The sequence below is a fragment of the Choloepus didactylus genome, chromosome 22 (assembly GCF_015220235.1).
Source record: "Choloepus didactylus isolate mChoDid1 chromosome 22, mChoDid1.pri, whole genome shotgun sequence".
In the NCBI taxonomy this organism is placed as follows: Eukaryota; Metazoa; Chordata; class Mammalia; order Pilosa; family Megalonychidae; genus Choloepus; species Choloepus didactylus.
Window position 1 is genome coordinate 31,894,831 of NC_051328.1, and position 19,973 is coordinate 31,914,803.

The 19,973-nt window shown below is 36.9% G+C and overlaps 1 protein-coding gene across 6 annotated transcripts in view; it reads left to right on the plus strand.

The window, feature by feature from the left end:
* CNTNAP4 (contactin associated protein family member 4) overlaps positions 1–19,973 on the plus strand; it is a 293,265-nt gene that overhangs the window by 214,914 nt on the left and 58,378 nt on the right. For all 6 annotated transcript variants that reach the window (XM_037815806.1, XM_037815809.1, XM_037815808.1 and 3 more), the window contains 3 exons: positions 1,090–1,196; positions 4,155–4,274; positions 15,482–15,679. In XM_037815806.1, coding sequence (XP_037671734.1) covers positions 1,090–1,196; positions 4,155–4,274; positions 15,482–15,679 — 425 coding nt within the window. The remainder of the gene's footprint in view (positions 1–1,089; positions 1,197–4,154; positions 4,275–15,481; positions 15,680–19,973) is intronic.

Sequence of the window (19,973 nt, forward strand, 5' to 3'; positions counted from 1 at the left end):
CACTTAAAGCTTTGTTCTCACTTTATCTTTCATTCTAAACCCTAAAGCCATCAATAATCTGAACAGGGCTATTTGCACTAATTTCAGAGTTTCCCAAATCTTCTTCAGTTCATGCCACCTTGTCTCAGTGATTTTTCCACAGTGCGCCTAAGCCAAAAGAAATACCTATCAGTTCTGTTTAGGTCCAAACAACGTAAGTATTTATGTCCTAACAACTTAGTAGTCCTTTGAAAAAGGAACTCAAAAGAAAAATAATATTTTATTCCATTTTTAATTAACCACAATTACTTAGCAATTGAATATGTGTATCTGTTGGGCACTTCAGAACAGATCAGATTGGACACTGTCACCCACATTTTTTTTCCTCATTGATTTTGTTTGTTACTTTCTTTTTATCAAGCAACTGCTAAAAACCCAGTGTCACAAAGATTAAAAGGATTGCATTGTGATCTAATGTTGAAACCGCACTACCTCAAGCTGGTAATTTGCACAGTGTTTGACAGATGTTGATTATCTCTGTATTTCTCTTGAAAATTGAAATATCATGGGGGCCCCAGTGAGCCTTATTAAGCACTCCACGGCACGCAGCTTGGACTTCGTAGGTCTATACTCTGTGTCCTTCGGCATTCTTGGATGTCTATGCTAAGTGGATAAAAAAAGTGATTCCCTCCAACTTCCTTCTTTCCTTCCCTTTTCTTTATTCCTTCTTCCTTTTAAATATTCACACAATATAATAATTCAATATGTTTAAATATTTTAATTTCACATAAGCAGTTGATATTGCTAGCAACATATTGAATCGGTATTATGCCACTTAGGAAAAATAAAAGGTTTTGATGTAGTGGGAAATACTGAAAATTAAGCAGTCAAAGCAACTTGGGCCTAGGCTGAAATCTGATGACCTTATTGATCTGAGGTTTGTTTCTGTGATTAAAGAACCATAACACAGAAGCACTGTTAGTCATGTTGAGTTCCTCTTTATGTTATTGTTGACATCCTTCTTTCATAGGACCATGTTTTTAGATAAGTGATTGATAGTCTGTGATGTCTAAAATGAAAAATGGTGATTGTATATGCACCTTCTCTTAGGTGTTTGCCCAACTATTGTGAACACGGCGGTGAGTGCTCCCAGTCCTGGAACACCTTCCACTGCAGCTGTGCACACACTGGCTACAGGGGAGCCACTTGCCATAACGGTAAGCTGAACACCCTGCTCACTCTTGCCTCTGCTCTCATTTCCTTGCTCCATTTCCCTTCTCATTGTGGTGTATGTATGTGTCACTGTATGTGGAGGAGTTGGAATGTACCACCCAGAATTTTAGCATCCAGTTGATTTCAAGTTTATTTATTTTTAATCCGCCTCATTTCATAATGCAGCCAAGATAGCTTATACAAATACGTCATATAAAAAGGATAGAAAAGGGTAGGCTAACTGGCAAAGGGAAACTAAGTATAGGAAAACAAAAGGTAGCTAAAGGTAAACATAAAGTAAAATGCAGAACGTGTGACATAATGTCTTGTTCATTACCTGAAATGAGCTAATATTTTGACTCTAAGCTTTCTAGAAGCCAAAGTACAGATGGAAACATGATCAGTACCAAATCTTTACTGTTCCTACAATTAAACAGAGATTCTCAGAACCGATACTTGGTGGACTAGGTTGGCTTATAGCATGGGGATTCAGATATTAAGAAAAGTCTAGGTCATCCTTAAATTTTCTTGCAAACTATTTGATGAAGGTGATGAGGATGAGGGTGGTAGAAAATGATTAATCATAATAGTTAATTTTATTGAGTCCTTTCTAAATGCCAGGCACTGATCTAGTGTTTTATAAGTGTTAACTCATTTAATTCTGATGACAACCCTGGTAGGTGGGTACCATTATGACCCATAGTTACCAGGAGGAAACAGATATTAATCAACTTGCCCAAGTCAAGGCAAGTGAGGATGAGAATATATGCAATTGTGCTCAAAAACCAACCCCTTTCCCTCTATTATAAATCATGTGTCCCTTCTGATGAATTGTTTTGCATATGCTGTAAGTCTCATGCCTTTTTGTTGTCTGCTAGTTTGGTAACTGGCAGGAACATATTATGGGAAGCCTGGAATGCTGTTTTTTTTTCTTTCCTTTTCTCCCTGTATTACTATTGATATTTCTGGGCAATCTCTGTCTGTTATTATCTCCTATGGCCTTAACTTAAGGCAAGGGTGGTACATACAAAGTCATCTCTCTCTCCTCTCTCAGTTCCTTATATTGGTCTAGGGCTTTATGCCCCTGCTGGGGTGGAGAGAGGAATCGTGTGTGCCCGGGCTGGGGGCTCCACAGCAGACCATCAGAAACCCTGCTTCCGGGCAGGGGAGGCATGATCGGGAGGAGATTTCCACCAAACCCCTGATGCTTCCAGCTCTGTCGCCAGAGTCATTCTCCAGATATGGATTTGAAGTGCCTCGTAAGAGTTCATGGAGGCTGTTCACGAGGCTGTTTGCTGCTGCTGAAGCCACACCTCACCAGAGGCCAAATGACTTAACCCCTGTCATCCCGCTGGTTGAGGATCTTCCATCATCCCCAGGGTAGTGCCCATCTTGAGCCAGAAAAGTATTGAATGTATTTTAATTGATTAAAATTGAAATATGAACAACTGAACCTAAATATAATCACAAATACCTCTAGGGAAAATAAAACAAAAGATCTTGCCATCTGTGGCCCACAATTTGATCCAATAATTGGGTTAACTGATTTAGGTTCTTAAGCAGGTGGTCCAAATGGAGCTGAAGGTGTTTGCCAATAACTGTTCTGAGATATGGGGCCAGAATGATAGAGCTGGTTACAGTGAAACCATCACTGTCTTTAGCTGAGGAGAGAGGGACATGATGGGTCTTTAAAAAGGTTTCATTAGACAAATAATACATTAAACATTGTGCTATAGAAAGTCAAGCATAAAGGAAAAGTTCCCCCAGATATCCCCATCCAAAATGTGTCCTCTCCAATACCAGCCCGACCCCAAATTTGTGTGTGCCCTGCCAAGCTCCTTAAGGCATTAGTGAATATACGTATCTACATATATAAGTGTATAAAGGACCGATTTTGCATGCCCATTCCACTGGCACAAATACAGATGTGTCCAGAAAGCAATGCATAGTGTATTTCCATCTATGCAATACGTAGTTGGAACAAAAGAAAACCATCTTACTTTGTAGTGGTGAAGTACATTTGTGCGATTATCTGAAGTTTTAGTAGCACTGAACAAATTAGCTGCATTATTTCATGTCTAAATCCACATTAAAATGATTTTCAAATTTTAAAATAGATTCAGGAAAGGATATGAGGATTGTTTCTTTCTCACTTCACTGAATAAAAGGCTTAATGGAAATTATTGGTACATTTGACCAAGTAACAGGAGGAGAGGCATCATACACAGAGGATAAAATCTTGTGCATGGCAAATATAATTGTATAATCAAAAATATCCAATTATAGGTCAGAGTACATTGAGGCCACGGAGGGTATATTTCATGTAAATATTTCTTTTGCTTTGAATTTCAGTAACCTTTAATTCTCATTTCAAAGCATTTGAGATTTTTTTTTTGTAAATTACTTTAAACCACTATTGATGAGGAACATTGCAATCCTGTATGTTTTATGAAAAAAGAATTTTGCCAAAGAGCAAATGAGTATAGTTATGACATTATTTAAAACTTTTCTATTGCATAATTATTGGATGACAGCAGATTATTTAAGGAGATTACACTAATGTATTTCAGATGTCAGGTTATTACAAAGTGATACAATGAGAAATTGCAAAATGCATGTCACAAGATAAAGATATCACATTATAATCATATGTATCTTCACATTTAAATAGCTACCTTCTCTTTCCTTGCTCCTCCTAATGCAAAAAATAAACCAATTTATCATTTTTCAAAGTGATTTCCCTTTAGTGATAAAAATAATTACAATCATATTCTTTTTTTCTATTTAGTCTAACTTCACTCATATTAACAACAACAACAACAAAAAAGGAGAATGGGTTTGTCTTTTAAAGTATTTTTACCTTTTCTCCTGGTCTGTAATATACTCACTAAATTTGTGTCCAAATTTAAACTTAAAAGGCTCAGTTCATTCTATTTCATTTATGATAATCCATTTTTTTGCAGCTATCTATGAGCAGTCGTGTGAAGCCTATAAGCACAGAGGAAATGCTTCAGGGTTTTACTATATAGATTCAGATGGAAGTGGCCCTCTGGGACCATTTCTTGTATATTGCAATATGACCGGTGAGTTAATCTACTTTTATTTAATAGTTAAATTTGCATGAATGCTTTAACACACAAAATCAAAATGAAAAAAGTAGAAAGCTGACCTAATTTGCAACTTGATTAAAATGTGTATGGGTAGAAGAATTGAACATAAATCATTAAAAATAGTCTAATGGTGATGATTAAAAGTGTTGTCATTATTTACTATGCATGTGGTATCTGTGTAGACAATGAGTAATAAAATGGTTCCTATTATGTCCTGGAATAGAAAGGATAGACTTTTTTCTCTGAGCAGATTGATACATTTGAAAGGTTTGAAAAAATTCACTTTTTAAATGTACATTAATATGAAGTTTATTTATTTTTGAGTTATTTACTTATGTAAATTTATATAGGAAGTAATAGGATAATAAGAATAAACATGTGTTTAATTAAATTCAACATCTGTCTATGAAAAAGAGGACCCAATAAATTACCATTAGGAGGAAATTTCCTTAATTTGATAGAAGTTACTCACAAAAAACCTACAATAAATATTATATTTTATGATGGAATGTTGAAAGCTTTACCCCTGAGAATCAGCAATGTCTACTGTCGCCACTTCTGTTCACCTTTGTATTGGAGCTCCTAGCAATTGAATAAAAGCAAGAGAAAAAAATAAAAGATAAAAGTATTGGAAAAGAAGAACTAAGATTCTCATTATGCATAGATGATCTGATGATGTATAAAGAATATTCTAAACAATCTAAATATAAGCTATTAAAATTTAGGATGATCACTGATATAAAGTTAATTTATTTCTGAATACCACAAGCATTTAGTAAATGAAATTTTACAAGATTCTATTTTCAAAAGTATCAAAAACTCTGAAATATATGGGAATAAATCTAATGAAAGACGCACATGGCTTCTACGCAAGTAAGTATAAAATGCACTTGAGATAAAATACTAAATAAGTGGAGGAACATACATTTTCATTGATTAGAAGACTTGATACAGCATAAATATCAATTCTTCCCGACCAGATATTGATTCACTGCAAACTCAAATTAAAATCCCTGCAGGGATTTTGTTAGTTTGTTGTTTTGTTTTGGTGACAACTGGGATTCAGATTCTAAAATTTACAAGCAAAGGGAAAGGTACAAGAAGAACCAAATCAATCTTGAAACAGAAAGTGGAAGACTCAACTCTACTAGATGTAAAGTTATATTATACATATAGGCTAAGAAAAATAGTGTGTTAGTGTCTCAAGGATAAATAATAGAACAAGGGAGCAGAATAGAGATTACATAAACAGTCTCATTCATATATTGACACTTGATTTTTTGCAAAGGTGGCATTAATATGCAGTGAGATTAAGATGTATTTTCAATCAGTAGTGCTGGGGCAATTGGATATAAATATGACAAAAAGGGAATCTTGATCCCTTTGTCATCAAACACACAAAAAAATGATTTCCAGATGAATTTGTTTGTAAAAATGAATTCCATCCAATATGTTAGCCACTAGTTATAAGTACCTATTTAAATTAAATCTAATTAAAATAAATTAGTAAATTAAATGAACTTAAATTCAAAATTAAATATGTAAATTAAATAAATTAAAGAAAATAGTATGTTCAGTTTCTCAGTTTCGCTAGCCATGTCTCAAGTTCTCAGTAGCCACGTGTGGCTAGTTAGTAGTGACTGTATTGATCAACACAAATGTAGAATATTTCCTTCATTGCAGAAAGTTCCATTGGACAGCATTGTGTTAGCGAGTCAGAATTTTATGGGACTAAATAAAGCAGAAAAAGGCAATATTAAGTTAAGGGGATGATTGAGAAGAGGATTTGCCACTTTATTGGGCAGTCAAGGAAGACCAAACTGAGCAAGTGACATTTGAACTAATATTTGAAGGAGCCGAAAGAGCCGCCTCTCTGAATATCTGGGGAAAGAACCTTCCAGGCAGAAGGAACAGCATGTGTGAACTCTGAGACAGGAGCTTGCCAGGTGTGCTCAGGAATGGCACAAATCCAATTTGGCGGGAGTGTGTCAAGTAAGGGGGAGAACAGCATGAGAGCAGAAGAGCGACAGGTGAGGAGAGAAAGGCAGGCGGAGAATCATGGAGACATGGAGTCTTCCCCAAGGTTGTAAGGTCTTTGGCTTTTATTCTGAATGACAGGAGAAGATACTGGAGGGTTTTGAGTAGAGGTGTTATGCAATCTGACTCCCGTGCTGGGAAATGCCTGTCCAGGAGAAGGGAGGCCCAGTAGGAGATGGTTGCCAGTAATGCACGAATCCAGCCAAGAGCTGATGATGGCTGTGGCACTGGATAAGAGCAGTGTAGGACAGGAGAGGAGGTTAGATTTGCTCGCTAACTACAGGTGAGGTGTGAGAAAATGAAGGGAGTGAAACATGACCCCGCAGTTCTCTGTATGGGCAAGTGGAGTGGTTGAGTTGCCATTCTTTCATATGTAGTAGGAGAAGGTTTAGGGGGAAGATTAGGGTTCAGTTTTAAACATATTGAGTTTGAGATCTCTGTTATGCATTCAAATGCAAATACTGAGAAGACAGTGAAATATGGGAGCAACAGTGACTTAATGTGTAATTCTAAAAACTGCAGGGCGATGGTAAAATCTGGGTAACATATTTTGGGGAAATTACTAGAGAATGTTTCTTTAGAGATTTTTAATATAGCACAACCAGCTGGCTTCCATATGTGCTCAAAGCCACTGAGGACACTGCCCCCAAAACCCAAGCAACCTAAGGCCTTGAATGGTTCCCACATACTCATCCCCTCAGTGGAGCTCCCAGACTGCACAGTGCGGATTCCCAGACAGCATCCCCAGAAGATTTTGACTCAGTAGTTGGGGTGGGACCGTAGAATCAATGTTAAAAATATATATATATATATATACATATATATATATATATATTTGCAAGTGATTCTTAGGTGTGCCCAGGTTTGGGAATTGCTGCTTTAGACCTGTGGTTCTCAAACTTGAGAGCATACAGCCTGCTCTATTATGTGAGAATTAAACATAATAAGTGTGAAAAGATTTCATGGAGAAAAAAGAAAACTGCAAATGGAAGGTGTGAATTCAAGTGTCAAAACAGTTTTCCTATTTTTCTCATCTGTGTAGGTTGGATTGTGGGTGTGATTTTCTAAGCTGCCACTGCCTCCCTGGGATACCTGCCTTCCCGCAACTGAATCCTGAATTGTTCACGTAGACTTACTAATAAAGTTTTATTTCTGAAAATTAGATATTTTCTAATTTCAAAAATATCTGTAGTCTTTAAAATTTTCAGAAATAAATATATATATATATATAAAATGCTTATTTTGGGTAATAATTCAATAATTCAGTAATGTTTAGGCCATATGCATTTTTATTTTCTAAAGATATTAAACATGTATATTTTATATTACAAATTAATGTACCTTATTTAGAAGATGCATCTTGATAAATTCTTTAGAGAAACTTGTAGTCACCTAAGTATCATAACAACTCTAAGAGAGCAGAAGTGAATATACACACTGAGAAGCCATTCTATGAACCTGAATTGTGAGATGAGACCAAATGGGTCATAGAGCCCAAAGGAAAATAAAATAGGACAGGGAGTAACTGGAAGCATACAGAGATTAAACGTGCTTTAGCAAGTATTATCAAAAGTATTGATGAAAAGAGGGAGTTCAGAAAATTGCAAAGCAAGGTGTTGAGGGCAAAGAAACATAGAAATCAAGCCAGGAGACAGCCCAAATGACTCCATCGTTCCAGAACAAGTATTCAAACAACAGTGAACAACCCCAGTGTAGATGCCTGTTATAAATACTTACTACAGCATGAAAGGTTGCTTATTGATCTGTTTTGCAAATGAGGGAACTGAGGCTCATGCTGACAGATCTCTTTAGGAATAGAGCAAGAATTAAAACCTTGGTCTCTTTTCTCCGCTTGAAAGTTTTTCGATTGAAAAAAGGCTGCTTTCTATCACTGTCTCATTCCCTGTAGCCAATAACATATCCTTTAGTAACACAAATCATGTCTAACAATTGTGAAAATAAAACTGCTGAATCAGTGACTTGCAAATGTGTAAATTAAAAAAAAAATCCAATTATTAGTTTATAATGATTCCACATGTTTAGCACTAAAATTTAAAAGATACAAACAAAAAAGTCTATTTTGAATAGATAGTTTCCTAAACTTTGTTAAAGACTGAAATTCCTTTCTAGACAGGATAATCTAAATATAATTTTATAATTATTCAAGATAATATAAATCCCAGTGGCTGTCCCTGTTGAAATATATAGGGCTGTTTGTTTCTACGCAAAATTCATCGCATTTCCGATAATCAAATAGTTTCATGTTTAAGCAGTTTCTCATTGTAAAGGACATTTGTTTCAGTGTGCCTGTGGTGGTGGTGGGGGTGGGGTGGGCAGGGGGTGGTGTGCTAAAGCAATAGCTTTCACACTTTTGTGAAAATGAAAATCTCATGGTCTACACTCAGCGCCTTCCCACTTCACCACCACCAAACTTCCTGGGTTTAGTTTTTCTGATCTTGTAAGTCTAGAGTCTCTGGTCAAGGCCTCTGCATTATTAATAAATGTTCCACTTGATTCTGAGATAGAGGCTCCTGGGACCATTCGTGGAGAGAGCTGGAGGATTTAAGGCCTGTAATAACATAATTACTTTTACTTTAGAATTTTCAATAATAGAAGACTTCTTAATAGCTATGAGAGTTAGTAGCTCACTGTCATTATTCAAATACAGCCTTGTTTACATGCAGTTGGGCTCCAGAATGCTATCTGTTCTTTCCCATCACCTCCTCTAAGTTCCTTAACACAGCTCCTCCTGTCTGCTCTTACAGCCTTGATCACATCCATCACCCTCAGCTATTAAACTTGAAGTAATGCAAGCTCTGCAACTACTGCTTAAACTGCATGTTTTTCCTCTACACTGTTTTCACTCTAAAAAAATAACAGTCAGCTTGAGATAAATCAAATTCTTAATTACACAGTTGCTTTATATACAGTTCACATTATTAGAAATCTCTTCAGGGACAGACACAACCTATCATTCAATATTTTCATGTACTTACTAAATTTCTTAGATTTTCTGCCTGTTTCAGCTATCTCTTCTTTCTCATTTCCTTGTGCCTCCTTACCCTAAATGACTCTCTGTATTTATTAAAGGATAATTTCCTGCAAAGAGTATAATCATGACTCTTGTACAGATATACAAATGAAAGCTCATGAATATGTTTTAAAGATTTTGTTTAGCTCATTATTAATGAGGAAACTGGTAAGATGTTATAACCAGTTCAAAGGAGAATCCAAAGAACAGGCATCACTTCTGTTGAAATGAATGTGCAAATGGAAACAAAGTTGGCCTCTTCCATAGATGGGGAAGAAAGTAGAAGCTCTAAGGGGTTTTGGAATTTGCTTGTCTATAGATAAGAATTATTTGTAGGAAGGATATTTTGCTTTCTAAGAAAAAATACCTGGGTTAAAGGATGATTAAATGTAAATATGTTTTAGTAGATAGAGACAGTGAATTGCTCTAGAGAGATTTAAAACCTTATCTTTCCCAGATGCACTTGCTTGTATTCTAAGAGTAATAAAAACCTAAGGACTTGCCCCTCCTCTCTTTGGAGATTTGTTACACTCCAGAGCTAAAGTCTCTTCTTGGAGGGAAAAGGGAAAGATGTGCCAACCACCTTCTGTAACTCCAATTGTTGGAAAATTCCACTCCTTTCCAAACAGCACACTAGGCAAGTGTTTTGTGCAAGACTTCCCGGTGTCCCAACTAACACGCTGCAGCCACTGCATCCTGCCCAAACCCCCTTCCCCAGCTATATACGTTCCATTCCTGAAAAGGACACTAAAACCCACTACTCACTTCTCCATTAGCTCAATGCCATTCCTTCTCAATTCCCACCCTGACAGGGCCCAGGGTCCAATCACCACTTAACCCATCAGCCAAACCCCTGTCCATCTTGACCAACGGACCACCCCGAAAGCAAAGCATAAATACAGCTCTCCCATAAATACAGCTTTACTTCATATCCCCGCCATGCTGATGGCGATTTCCTTCTGATCCCCGCCATGCTGGTGTGTAAATAAAACTTTCCTGCCTGAAGTCGACCGGTCTCCATGTCGTTTATGACCATGCACCCCCAAAATATCTAACACAATTCTCAGAATTTTGGGGTTCCTCCCAGCCCAGAAAACCTCTCCAGAAAGGTAGAAGAGAAATAAAAGCAGTTTTATTATCACATAAGTATGAAAACAGAATGTGATGCATCAGAGACAATCCTCAAAGACATTCAAAGACTGTAAGCGAGATCACTGTTTTTTATGTGGCTAAGCTGATACAACCCATTGCATACTCATTCTCAGGGTATTTCAGAGATAGTTTTACAGTTTGGAGTCAGGAACACCTTAGAAGTTATGCTAATTTCTGTCCAGGAAACTGGGGGATAAGGGCAATATCCTCCTCTTTATAGTTCAAAAGGACAAACAGAGAACTTACAATTACAGGTTTTCTAAAGAAAATACTAAGAGGTGGGAGAGAGGAGGAAATCTCTACCCAAACATTCAACAGGGAGAAATAAGCCTTTTTTTATTTTTTAAATTTGGTTTTGTCTTTACATGGTGCAACACCAGGACACACAGCTGGCCCATGGGAAATTAGGATATGGGGATTCAGTACTGCTAAGATTCTTTGTAAGTAAATGGTCCCTGCTTTAGAGGTCTCATGTTTCTGCTAGCATATATCCATATCTAGACCTAGATATGAAATATATCTAGATATAAAATCTGTGGCAGGCTAACTTGCTAACTTGAAAATATGGTAACATCTCAGATCCTACAGTGTCAGACTTAACATTATTTTTCATTGCTATCAATTATCTACAATTGACAGTTTTAAAATAGCACAGAGGCTGTGAAAGGCTCAAAGTCCTCTAGAATCACAATCAGAAAGTGTTCTGGCCTAGACAATGCATAGTTTTCATCCTTTCACCCATCTATTTGTTCATTCCCTCATTTCTTCACCAAATATCTTTTACTGCATGTTGTACCAAGCCCTGAACTACATGCTTGAGCTACTATTGTTAGCAAATCAGAAACTATTACTGTTCTGGTAGGATTTGCAGACTAGAGGAGAAGACTGATAAAATATATCACAAAATCTAATTAAAAATTGTGATGAAGTCTGTTCTTTTACAGCTGTTGTCTCTATATAGGTGTTTGTAGAAACATCGGTTAACACTGTCATGCCTGAAAGAACGGTTAAGAGGTTTTCAGTTAAGGGTGTTGAGACTTTCTCTTAGTAGTAAAGCACATGAGATTTGGGTCGTGGTTGCCAGGGCCCTTACAGCCACTGCTCAAAATGTCTTGTGATGATTTCATTGTCTCTCCTTTGCCCTGGGATCTAAATTGTCTGAGAAGTGTGGTATCTGTTTACCTTCATACTTTGTGGCATCTTTTCTAATCAGAAACTAAGGATACTGAACAAAAGTGATGGGTTCTCTGCCAATGCACAAAGCAGCTAATCCATGACACTGGGGTTTCAAAGAGAGAAAGAGTTTTTTGCTAGGTGTGAAGCAGGAGATCAGATAGCCTATGGGCCTAAAAATCTGTCTCCCCTAGTCTAAGGAGTTCAAGGTTTTTATGGATTCAGACAAGGGGAGATGGAGTCATTACTATTTCAATAGCAAATATAAGCAGAAACGAGGGCAGATGGGGTTATTACTATCTCATTAGCAAGTATAAGCAGAAACAATTTACAAATGTAAAGGAATTGGAACTGTGCTAGAACTAACCCAACAAGAACAAATCAGTGGTTAGTGCTGAGCTGATTTAAGTTCGTCTGTAAACTTTAGGGGGTTGTCTTTGTGATTACAAGTTTCTAAAATTTAAAAAAAAAAAAAAAAAAAAATGGATAAAGGGGGATACAAGTGAGGGCCAGTCACAAGGTTTTTACAATACGAGGTCACGAGATGAAAGGTATATAGTTATACAATCATTCTCAAAGATTAAGACAACTGGATTACAGTTCAACAATTTCAGGCATTTCTTTCTGGCTATTCTAATTCACTAGACTTAAAAAGAAATAGCTATATATTATTGGTACCGGACAAAAGTGATGGATTCTCTGCCTGATGCACTCAAATGATCAATTCCTGAGACACTGGGGCTTCAAAGACAGAAAGAGTTTATTGCTAGGCATGAAGCAGGAGATCAGATGGCCTATTGGCCCCAAAATCTGTCTCCCTGAACTGCAGTAATTCTGCTAGTTTTATAGTATTAAGAGATGGGCAGGTTTTAGGATAATGAGCACAGTGGCTCCAGCTGATGTAATTAGAGGTGATCTAATCATTGAGCAGCACAGATTGATTACATACTTAGTCATAGAAGGTATGTAAGAAAATGGTGGCCTTAATATGATGACAGGTGTGAGTTTTAGTATTGTAATGAGGTATAGGTGACTTATTGGTTAAAGTTTAACCTTCTGCGCATGTCAGGCAGGCCCATTTTGGTTAGATCCAGTTTTGGTTATCAAGATAACTTTGGAATTGGAGTGGGTTATTTCTGGGCTGACCCAAGGCCCTTTATTAATAAACACTAGGGGCTGTCTTTAGTCAACATAAGACTTTAAAGTCAAAAAACTGGATAAAATGGGTACAAGTAAAAGTCAGTCACAAGGTTTTTACAATCACAAGGGCAGAGACAAAGACAGCTGGATTACAGTTCAGGTCTCAGGTATTTCCCTGTGTCTACTCTAATTTACCATAAAGTAAAAAGGAATATCTGTATAATGATTCAGTAATCATAATCATCACTTAAATCCTAACTTCTCAGTTACATTATGATTTAGTAATAATAATCATTTCTTAAATCCCGACTTCTCAGTTACAATAGAATTGCTTATAGAAAATATAATATTGAAATTTGAGAATTTCAAAAGGAAGCATTTCTATGATCTGCCTTTTAAGATTGCAATGCACTGTGGCCTTGAATCTCTTACAGCTCCTGCAGCAGTTGAGTTTTAAGCTAAACTACAGGGCAGTCCCTCTCATTGTGACCCAAAAGACAAAGAGACAAAGGCTTCAAGAGGTTTGTTGTCCTGCTCTTGGGCCCCACTTCTCAGCCAGAGTTAAAGCTTCTTTACACATGCCACTGATAGGCCACAAGGATAGGTGAATGAACCATTTTGTTGAACAATAAAAGCAGAGCCTAAGGGAGGCCAGGCTAACGAATTTGCCTGGGTAATAACTGCTAATTTCTGAGAGCCAAGAATAAGCTGGCTAAAATTGTTGAATTTCAGACCTATGATATTGCCTAGTTCTGCCCCCTTCATTTTCCAGATTTGAAAATGAAAGCCCGGATTTTGCCTGACTTTCTAAAGGGCACAGATCTGCAACCCAGATTGGATGGCTGCTACACTGTGTTGCTATCTGCCTTTCCATAGTTAATTTCATAAGCTTATATATCATGTTGCCTTTGAGGAATGTGTTTCACTAATAAAACTCTTGTGGTGAGCTTAAATGCAAAGGGAGAAAGTAACAGCCATTGTTTCACAGTGAAAGAAGTATCTACACTGGATGAGGATAAGGCTGTCAAGTTTGTCTCTTGTCTCATTTCACAGGCCTCTTGATTCAAAATTCTGCATGATCAAGAGAGGGGTGGGAATAAAATTTCTCAAACTTCTCAAAGAATACCTGCTGGTATTGTTTTATATATTGTGTGAGGCCATAAACCAGAGAAGCCATAAATTCCTAGATAAGACAGCCCCTTGCCCCCACCTCCTAAATGCACCTTAAAGCACACCTGCACATTTCTAAGCACAATAGCTATCAATACTACAACCACTCCTGCTATGTATCAGTAACTTCAAATCCTGCCTTGGCTCTGTGCCTTCCTTGTTCTTTCCCTGCAACCCGTGGGCAGCGTAGAGTGCTAGTTTGAACATCCTAGGGCCGACCAGGACCAGCTTCTCGGTCTGATAAACTGTTACTATTTTGCTATATGGAGTGGCCTGTTTTTGGTCTTAAGTGCCCATCAAACTTTGGCCAAACCTATTCTGTAGGTTCGCAGCCAGTTGTGGTTGTTGCTCCAGGTGACTGTATCACCTAATAAGGAAGAAAAAAACACACAACTCTATCTATTACCGTTTTCCTCCAATTTATAGAATAATCCTTTCTAATACAGAAAAGTGTTGGGACTTAACAGCACTTATGTAGCAGACTTCCATCTTTTCTGATCTATTAAACCAGGTGCCTGTTGATTACTCTGTTCTCTTTTCTGGATCTCACACTGTAAAAGTAATATGAAATCTATTGCTGGGGAAGTTGAAGAATAGATACAATAGAATTTTCTTCTGTTACACTGGGGACTTTTAATTTCATCTAATAATGTCGATGATCAGTATGATGGGAGTGTTTACAGACATTCAATTACCTAAATGATAGCTATAATAGATGCTCAAAGGCATTTATTTTTTGTGCTAGTTGTTTTACTGGTACTGTGTCGGATATGTTTAGCTCAAAAGAGTTACTACTTAACTATGTAGGTCATGTGATACCGAAATGAATATTTGTACATTTGATTCCAACAGAAATTGATGCACACTCATAGTTAAATGTTGATTAAAGAGATAAATATGCAGGTCATTAAAGTTTGACTTTCTTGCTAGTAACATGAATAATTTTTAAGAGTAGAAAAGTCATTGCTTACAATATATAATTTAAATATTTCACTAATTCTAAGATGACCATATTTTTCATATTGTAACATCTCTGAATTCAGGATGTGTTAATCAACAATGGCACAATTATAATGGGTAGTATTTTTTTTTCTTTCTTGAAGGTACATAAAATTATGATATGCATCTTTAAAAAGATAGAATATCAGATCTGATGATTGAAACATATCACAGAAATGTAATAATCAGTTTCTCTAACATTTTTCATCATATTTATTGTCTGGCTCAATTATATGAAAAGGTAAAATAAAATTACTGCCAATGCATGGTAATAAACCAAATTCCAGGCAAAAGAATTACTTCACTATAACTTAAATAGTTTAAGAATCCCATTTGTGTTGATTCTACCTCTCAGAGAGGTTTAATGACTAGGAAAATTTGACTCAGATAAAAGGTGATTTTGATTTTCTTTATTTATTTTAACTTTTGCAGACTAGTGATGGTCTCCTCTCTTTCTTCCCCCATTTCTGCATACAAGAAACTGCATGGACCATCATACAACACAATGGCTCTGACTTAACAAGAGTCAAAAGCGCTAGTCCAGAGAACCCACATGCTGGGTTTTTCGAGTATGTGGCCAGCATGGAGCAACTCCAGGCCACAATTAATCACGCGGATTACTGTGAGCAGGAGCTTACTTACTACTGCAAGAAGTCACGGCTTGTAAATAAGCAGGGTAAGTAAACTGACGCATCCATCATGTCACCCTGTTGCATGGTGAACTTGACTTGATTTACTCCTGTTGATTTTCCTTCTGCCAAGGTGGTGGCATTGTAGGATCCTCATATACTCAGCAAACGTGTTGCAGTCTGTAAATCACAGATGCTTTTGGCTGAAAAAAAGAACAAGGTCCATGTACACTGAACTTTGTTCAAAGCCTTGATTGTTTCAGAATGTCTTCCTGGCCTTAATCAGATAACTGTACAGTAAAGAGTTTCTTTCTGATACTTGACAAATGCAGTGTTTATCCCTTAGAAAGGGCAAGTGACACACAAGATTTGTTTTATCATGGAAAAGAGCTAATACAAATATGGTTTGGTTTTCTGAAAGTGACTGTTCTGTGTGATGCTTTTCCATGGATTGTTGACACTTAGCCTCTGGGGATAATTGAAAATTAGAATAGACTGCTAGAAACACAGTTCATCCCCTAGCTCAAGTAGAAATCAGATAACCACCTTAACTCTTTTGTTTTTCTTCTTGTTTTGGATTTGTGTTTTCTCTCTTTAGAACATCTCTTTCTGTCAGAATATCACTGCTCATCTCTGGTCCCACCATTCTGTCTTAATTAGTCAGTTCTACAAGTTTGTGCAAGAGCTTTCCAACCAGCCTGCCAGATTGCCATCTCTCCCTGTCTTCCACCCAGCTAATATGTAATTGAATGTATTACTCTTTACAAGGAACATCATTAGCCTTTAAGGAACACTGCTTCCAGTTAAGAAGATTTAATGTCTGTCAGATATAGATTCCTCTGTTTGGGTATCAGAACTGCATAATCTGAACTTGCCCTGCTTATATGCAACCTTCGTAGCATTCCCCAACCTACTGTTCCCTAACAGCAATATGGGGATGGGTTTTTCTTTTGAAATAAGAGAAGATTCTGAGAGACCTGCCCAATAAAACCACTTTATTAATGTTTAAACTCATGGGTTGTCATAAGAAGGCTGAAGTTCCAGATAGGACAGAAATGAAAAAGAAAGGTATTTTGAGTCTGAATATCTGTTCCAACCCAGCTCTTGAAGGGCTTGGGTCGAATCAAGCCTAAGACCTAAGAACATGCTGGGCACCAAGTCAGACATGAGTTTATCAGGACTTAGAAACAGGAGAGGGTCCCAGGGGGCAGCCGTCCGAGGAGAATGGAAGGCAGTGCTCTGCAAGGGTGGGGAGTACAAGGGCAGCTTCTAAGGGTTTAGGACAAAGACAGTCCATAGGGTGTGAGAACAGAGTTTCAGTGGAGTCTTATGACACAAGGATCTGGAGGTATCTAAGCTTTATATATGATTCCATCTGCACATACTTCCGTCCCTGAGGAGGTCTAATGACCTTCAAATTCTGTCCCAGGCATGCAGGCTGTATGTGCTGTGGGGCTTTATTCCCCATTAGGGAGGGGGAGCCTGGGCCCTGGATCCCCACAATATTGTGTCATGTGGATCTTGCAGAAAAATTTGACACTCGTGGTCCAAAATTTGTACTTTTGTTTCCAATTAACCATTTCACTTACTTGATCTCTACTCATTGAATACAGAGTATTTTCTTCCTTTGCCTGAGTTCCTTCCTCCTCCTCCTCCTGCTCCTCTTTCTCTTCTCCTCCTCACTCCTCCTGCTTTCAGAATGTTCTCGTTCCTGCCATTCAGCCCTCCAAACAGTTCCTATCTTGCTGGTTTCCACTCCAATCTTGTCTGTTCCTGAACCGTGAACCCCACCTGTGAATGATTATCAGGCAGTTGTTGCAGCAGAAAGAACATGGGAGTCAGAGGGGAGAGAGCTAGGTTCAAGTTGCAGGTCTCTCATTTGCTAGCTATGGAACTTGGACAGATGAATCTTACTCAGTCTTTGTTTTCTCTCCTGTGAAATGGGGCCATAATGGCAGCCTCACAGGAGTGCAGTGATTGAGGGGCATAATGCAAAAAAAGTACATGAAACAAGCTCCTCTTATGCCCAGATCTCCACTGCATATTGTGATTGTAGTTAGCATACCCAGTTTCACACATGATTGATTGTCCATTGTTGCTGAATATTGATCTGGTATCTAAAATATGAGTAGCCAAAGTGTTTTCTAAGAAGAATAAAAGCAAAGTAAACTGAGTTGAAGGCAAGAAAAAGAGAAGACAATTAGCAACGTCATGCATAAGTCAAACTCTGGTAGAAGCAAAAACCAACCCTGTGGGGAAAGTGTTAGTGAGCAAGCACCCAAATCAAAGTAAAAGGAAAATATATATAGGAATTTCCACCTTCATGGGGAAGAAATTCCTACCTTGGTGGCCAGCAGAGCCCATGCATTTTTTTTAAGTTTCCTAGATGTTTCATCCAGGTTTGAGAATCATTAGTAAAGAGAGGAGTGAACTCTAGAAGGCTCTGGAATATGGGATGATGTTAAATACACAGATTTCCAGAAGGTCCATGAATCTAGAACTCATTTTTATTGGATTATAACTGGGAAGAGACTGAAAAATGAGGGAGCAATTTTGATTTTAATGTCACAATAAGAAATAAATGTGTGTTCAGGAAATAGTTTAAGGGAAGAAGCTTAAGCTTAAGAAATAGTCTAAGGTAAGAATAGGAGGATGGTGTCAGACAAATTTAGAATTTCAGATCTTACAGATGTAGCAGCTTTAAATGATAAAGTTTAAAATAATGCCGTAATTGTGGATGAATAAAGTAGAATTTATGTGAAAACAAGTTTTCACCAAATAGAATATATTATAGAATATTATTAATAATATATATTAGTAATATGCAATTATATACTAATAATATATATTTTATATTCTACTTGTTTGAAATATATTATAGAATATAAAATATATATTATTAGTGTATATTATTTTTCAAACAAGTAGAATATATGTGAAAACAAGTTTTCACCAAGCTGAGGATCTGTACTCAGCATCCTGGAAGGATGATCAAGGGAATACTTAAGTAATTTTAACTGTGAGAAATGTAATGTTCTATAATGATAGATTTTTATTTCTTCTTCTTTTTCAGGATCTACCTGCTCCTCATGATTTTCCTAATTCTTTTAATACTGCTTTAAATTATTTAGGACACTTTAAAATGTCTTTAAATTATTTAGGACACTTTAAAAAGTCTTTAAAGGTACCTTTAAACCATCTGGTGGGTTTCTATTTTAGGGAAGGTTTCTGTTTATCGAGGTAGAGACTTTAGATGTAAACATATGATTGGATATTTAGGATAGCGACCTATTTTCTCTTCAATCTATGAATGCACAATATTCACATTTAATGTATCTATGAAGTGTTTCAAGTAGGTTTCACTTCCTGTTGATAAAATTAATCATGCAATTAAAAAGGAAGATGAAAATTCTTGATATGAATGCCTTTATGCATAACACAAGCTCTCAGTAACCCCTTTGAGTTTTTGAGACTGCTGGACTTGCGTGTTTGGTAATTCTGAGATAGAGATTGTCAGCATTAGCAGACATCCAATCTACTCTAGGTTATAACAAGCAGTGGCATTTGTAAGTAATGCAGAAACAAGTAAAAGTTCCAGATTCTCAGTGGGGCTAATGGTGATAACTTGAGGGGTTGGAAGTTAACAGAAGAATGATCAAGCATCTTTGAAGGAAATGATTGATTTAATGTTGCTTCCGTTCTTCTCGTGACCTGATTCTGGAATGACTACATCGATTATTATTGTTGTTATTTCAGATGGATTGCCTGCCCCCTCTCCTTCTTTTCTTAATCTCCTTGCCTAAATTTTCTATCCATTCTTTGCTCTAGTTCTTTAGCTTCCTCTTTAATGTTAATTCTGAGAAGGAATAGCTGAACATCTCATAGAGAAGAGATGTATTTAGCTAAGAAAAACTTTGTTTTGGGTATAATATTTGCTTCAGGCATGAAGAACTTTCAGTGTTACTTCTGCAGTCTTCAAATATATAGCCAAGCCATTAAATGGAAGAAAAAATACATACTTCCAAACAAATCTTAAATCATGACAAGTGAGTGTCATACTCTGCCAAATGTTTAATAAACAGCTAATATATTTTAGCCAATACATATATTAAGATAAATCAGTGACTTTACACAACATTCCCTAATGTTTAAATGGACATTTTATGATCTCAAACCAATCTGGTTTCTGAATGCTAATTACTCTGGTTTATATTTCAATGCCAACTTGCTTCTAAATTTTTTTAAAATGAAATTGCATTTGTGGACTCTTCTTGATAAATTACTTAAAATCATGCCCAAATCAAATAGGAACTGCTGGTTTATTTTCTACTAAAAGAAAGA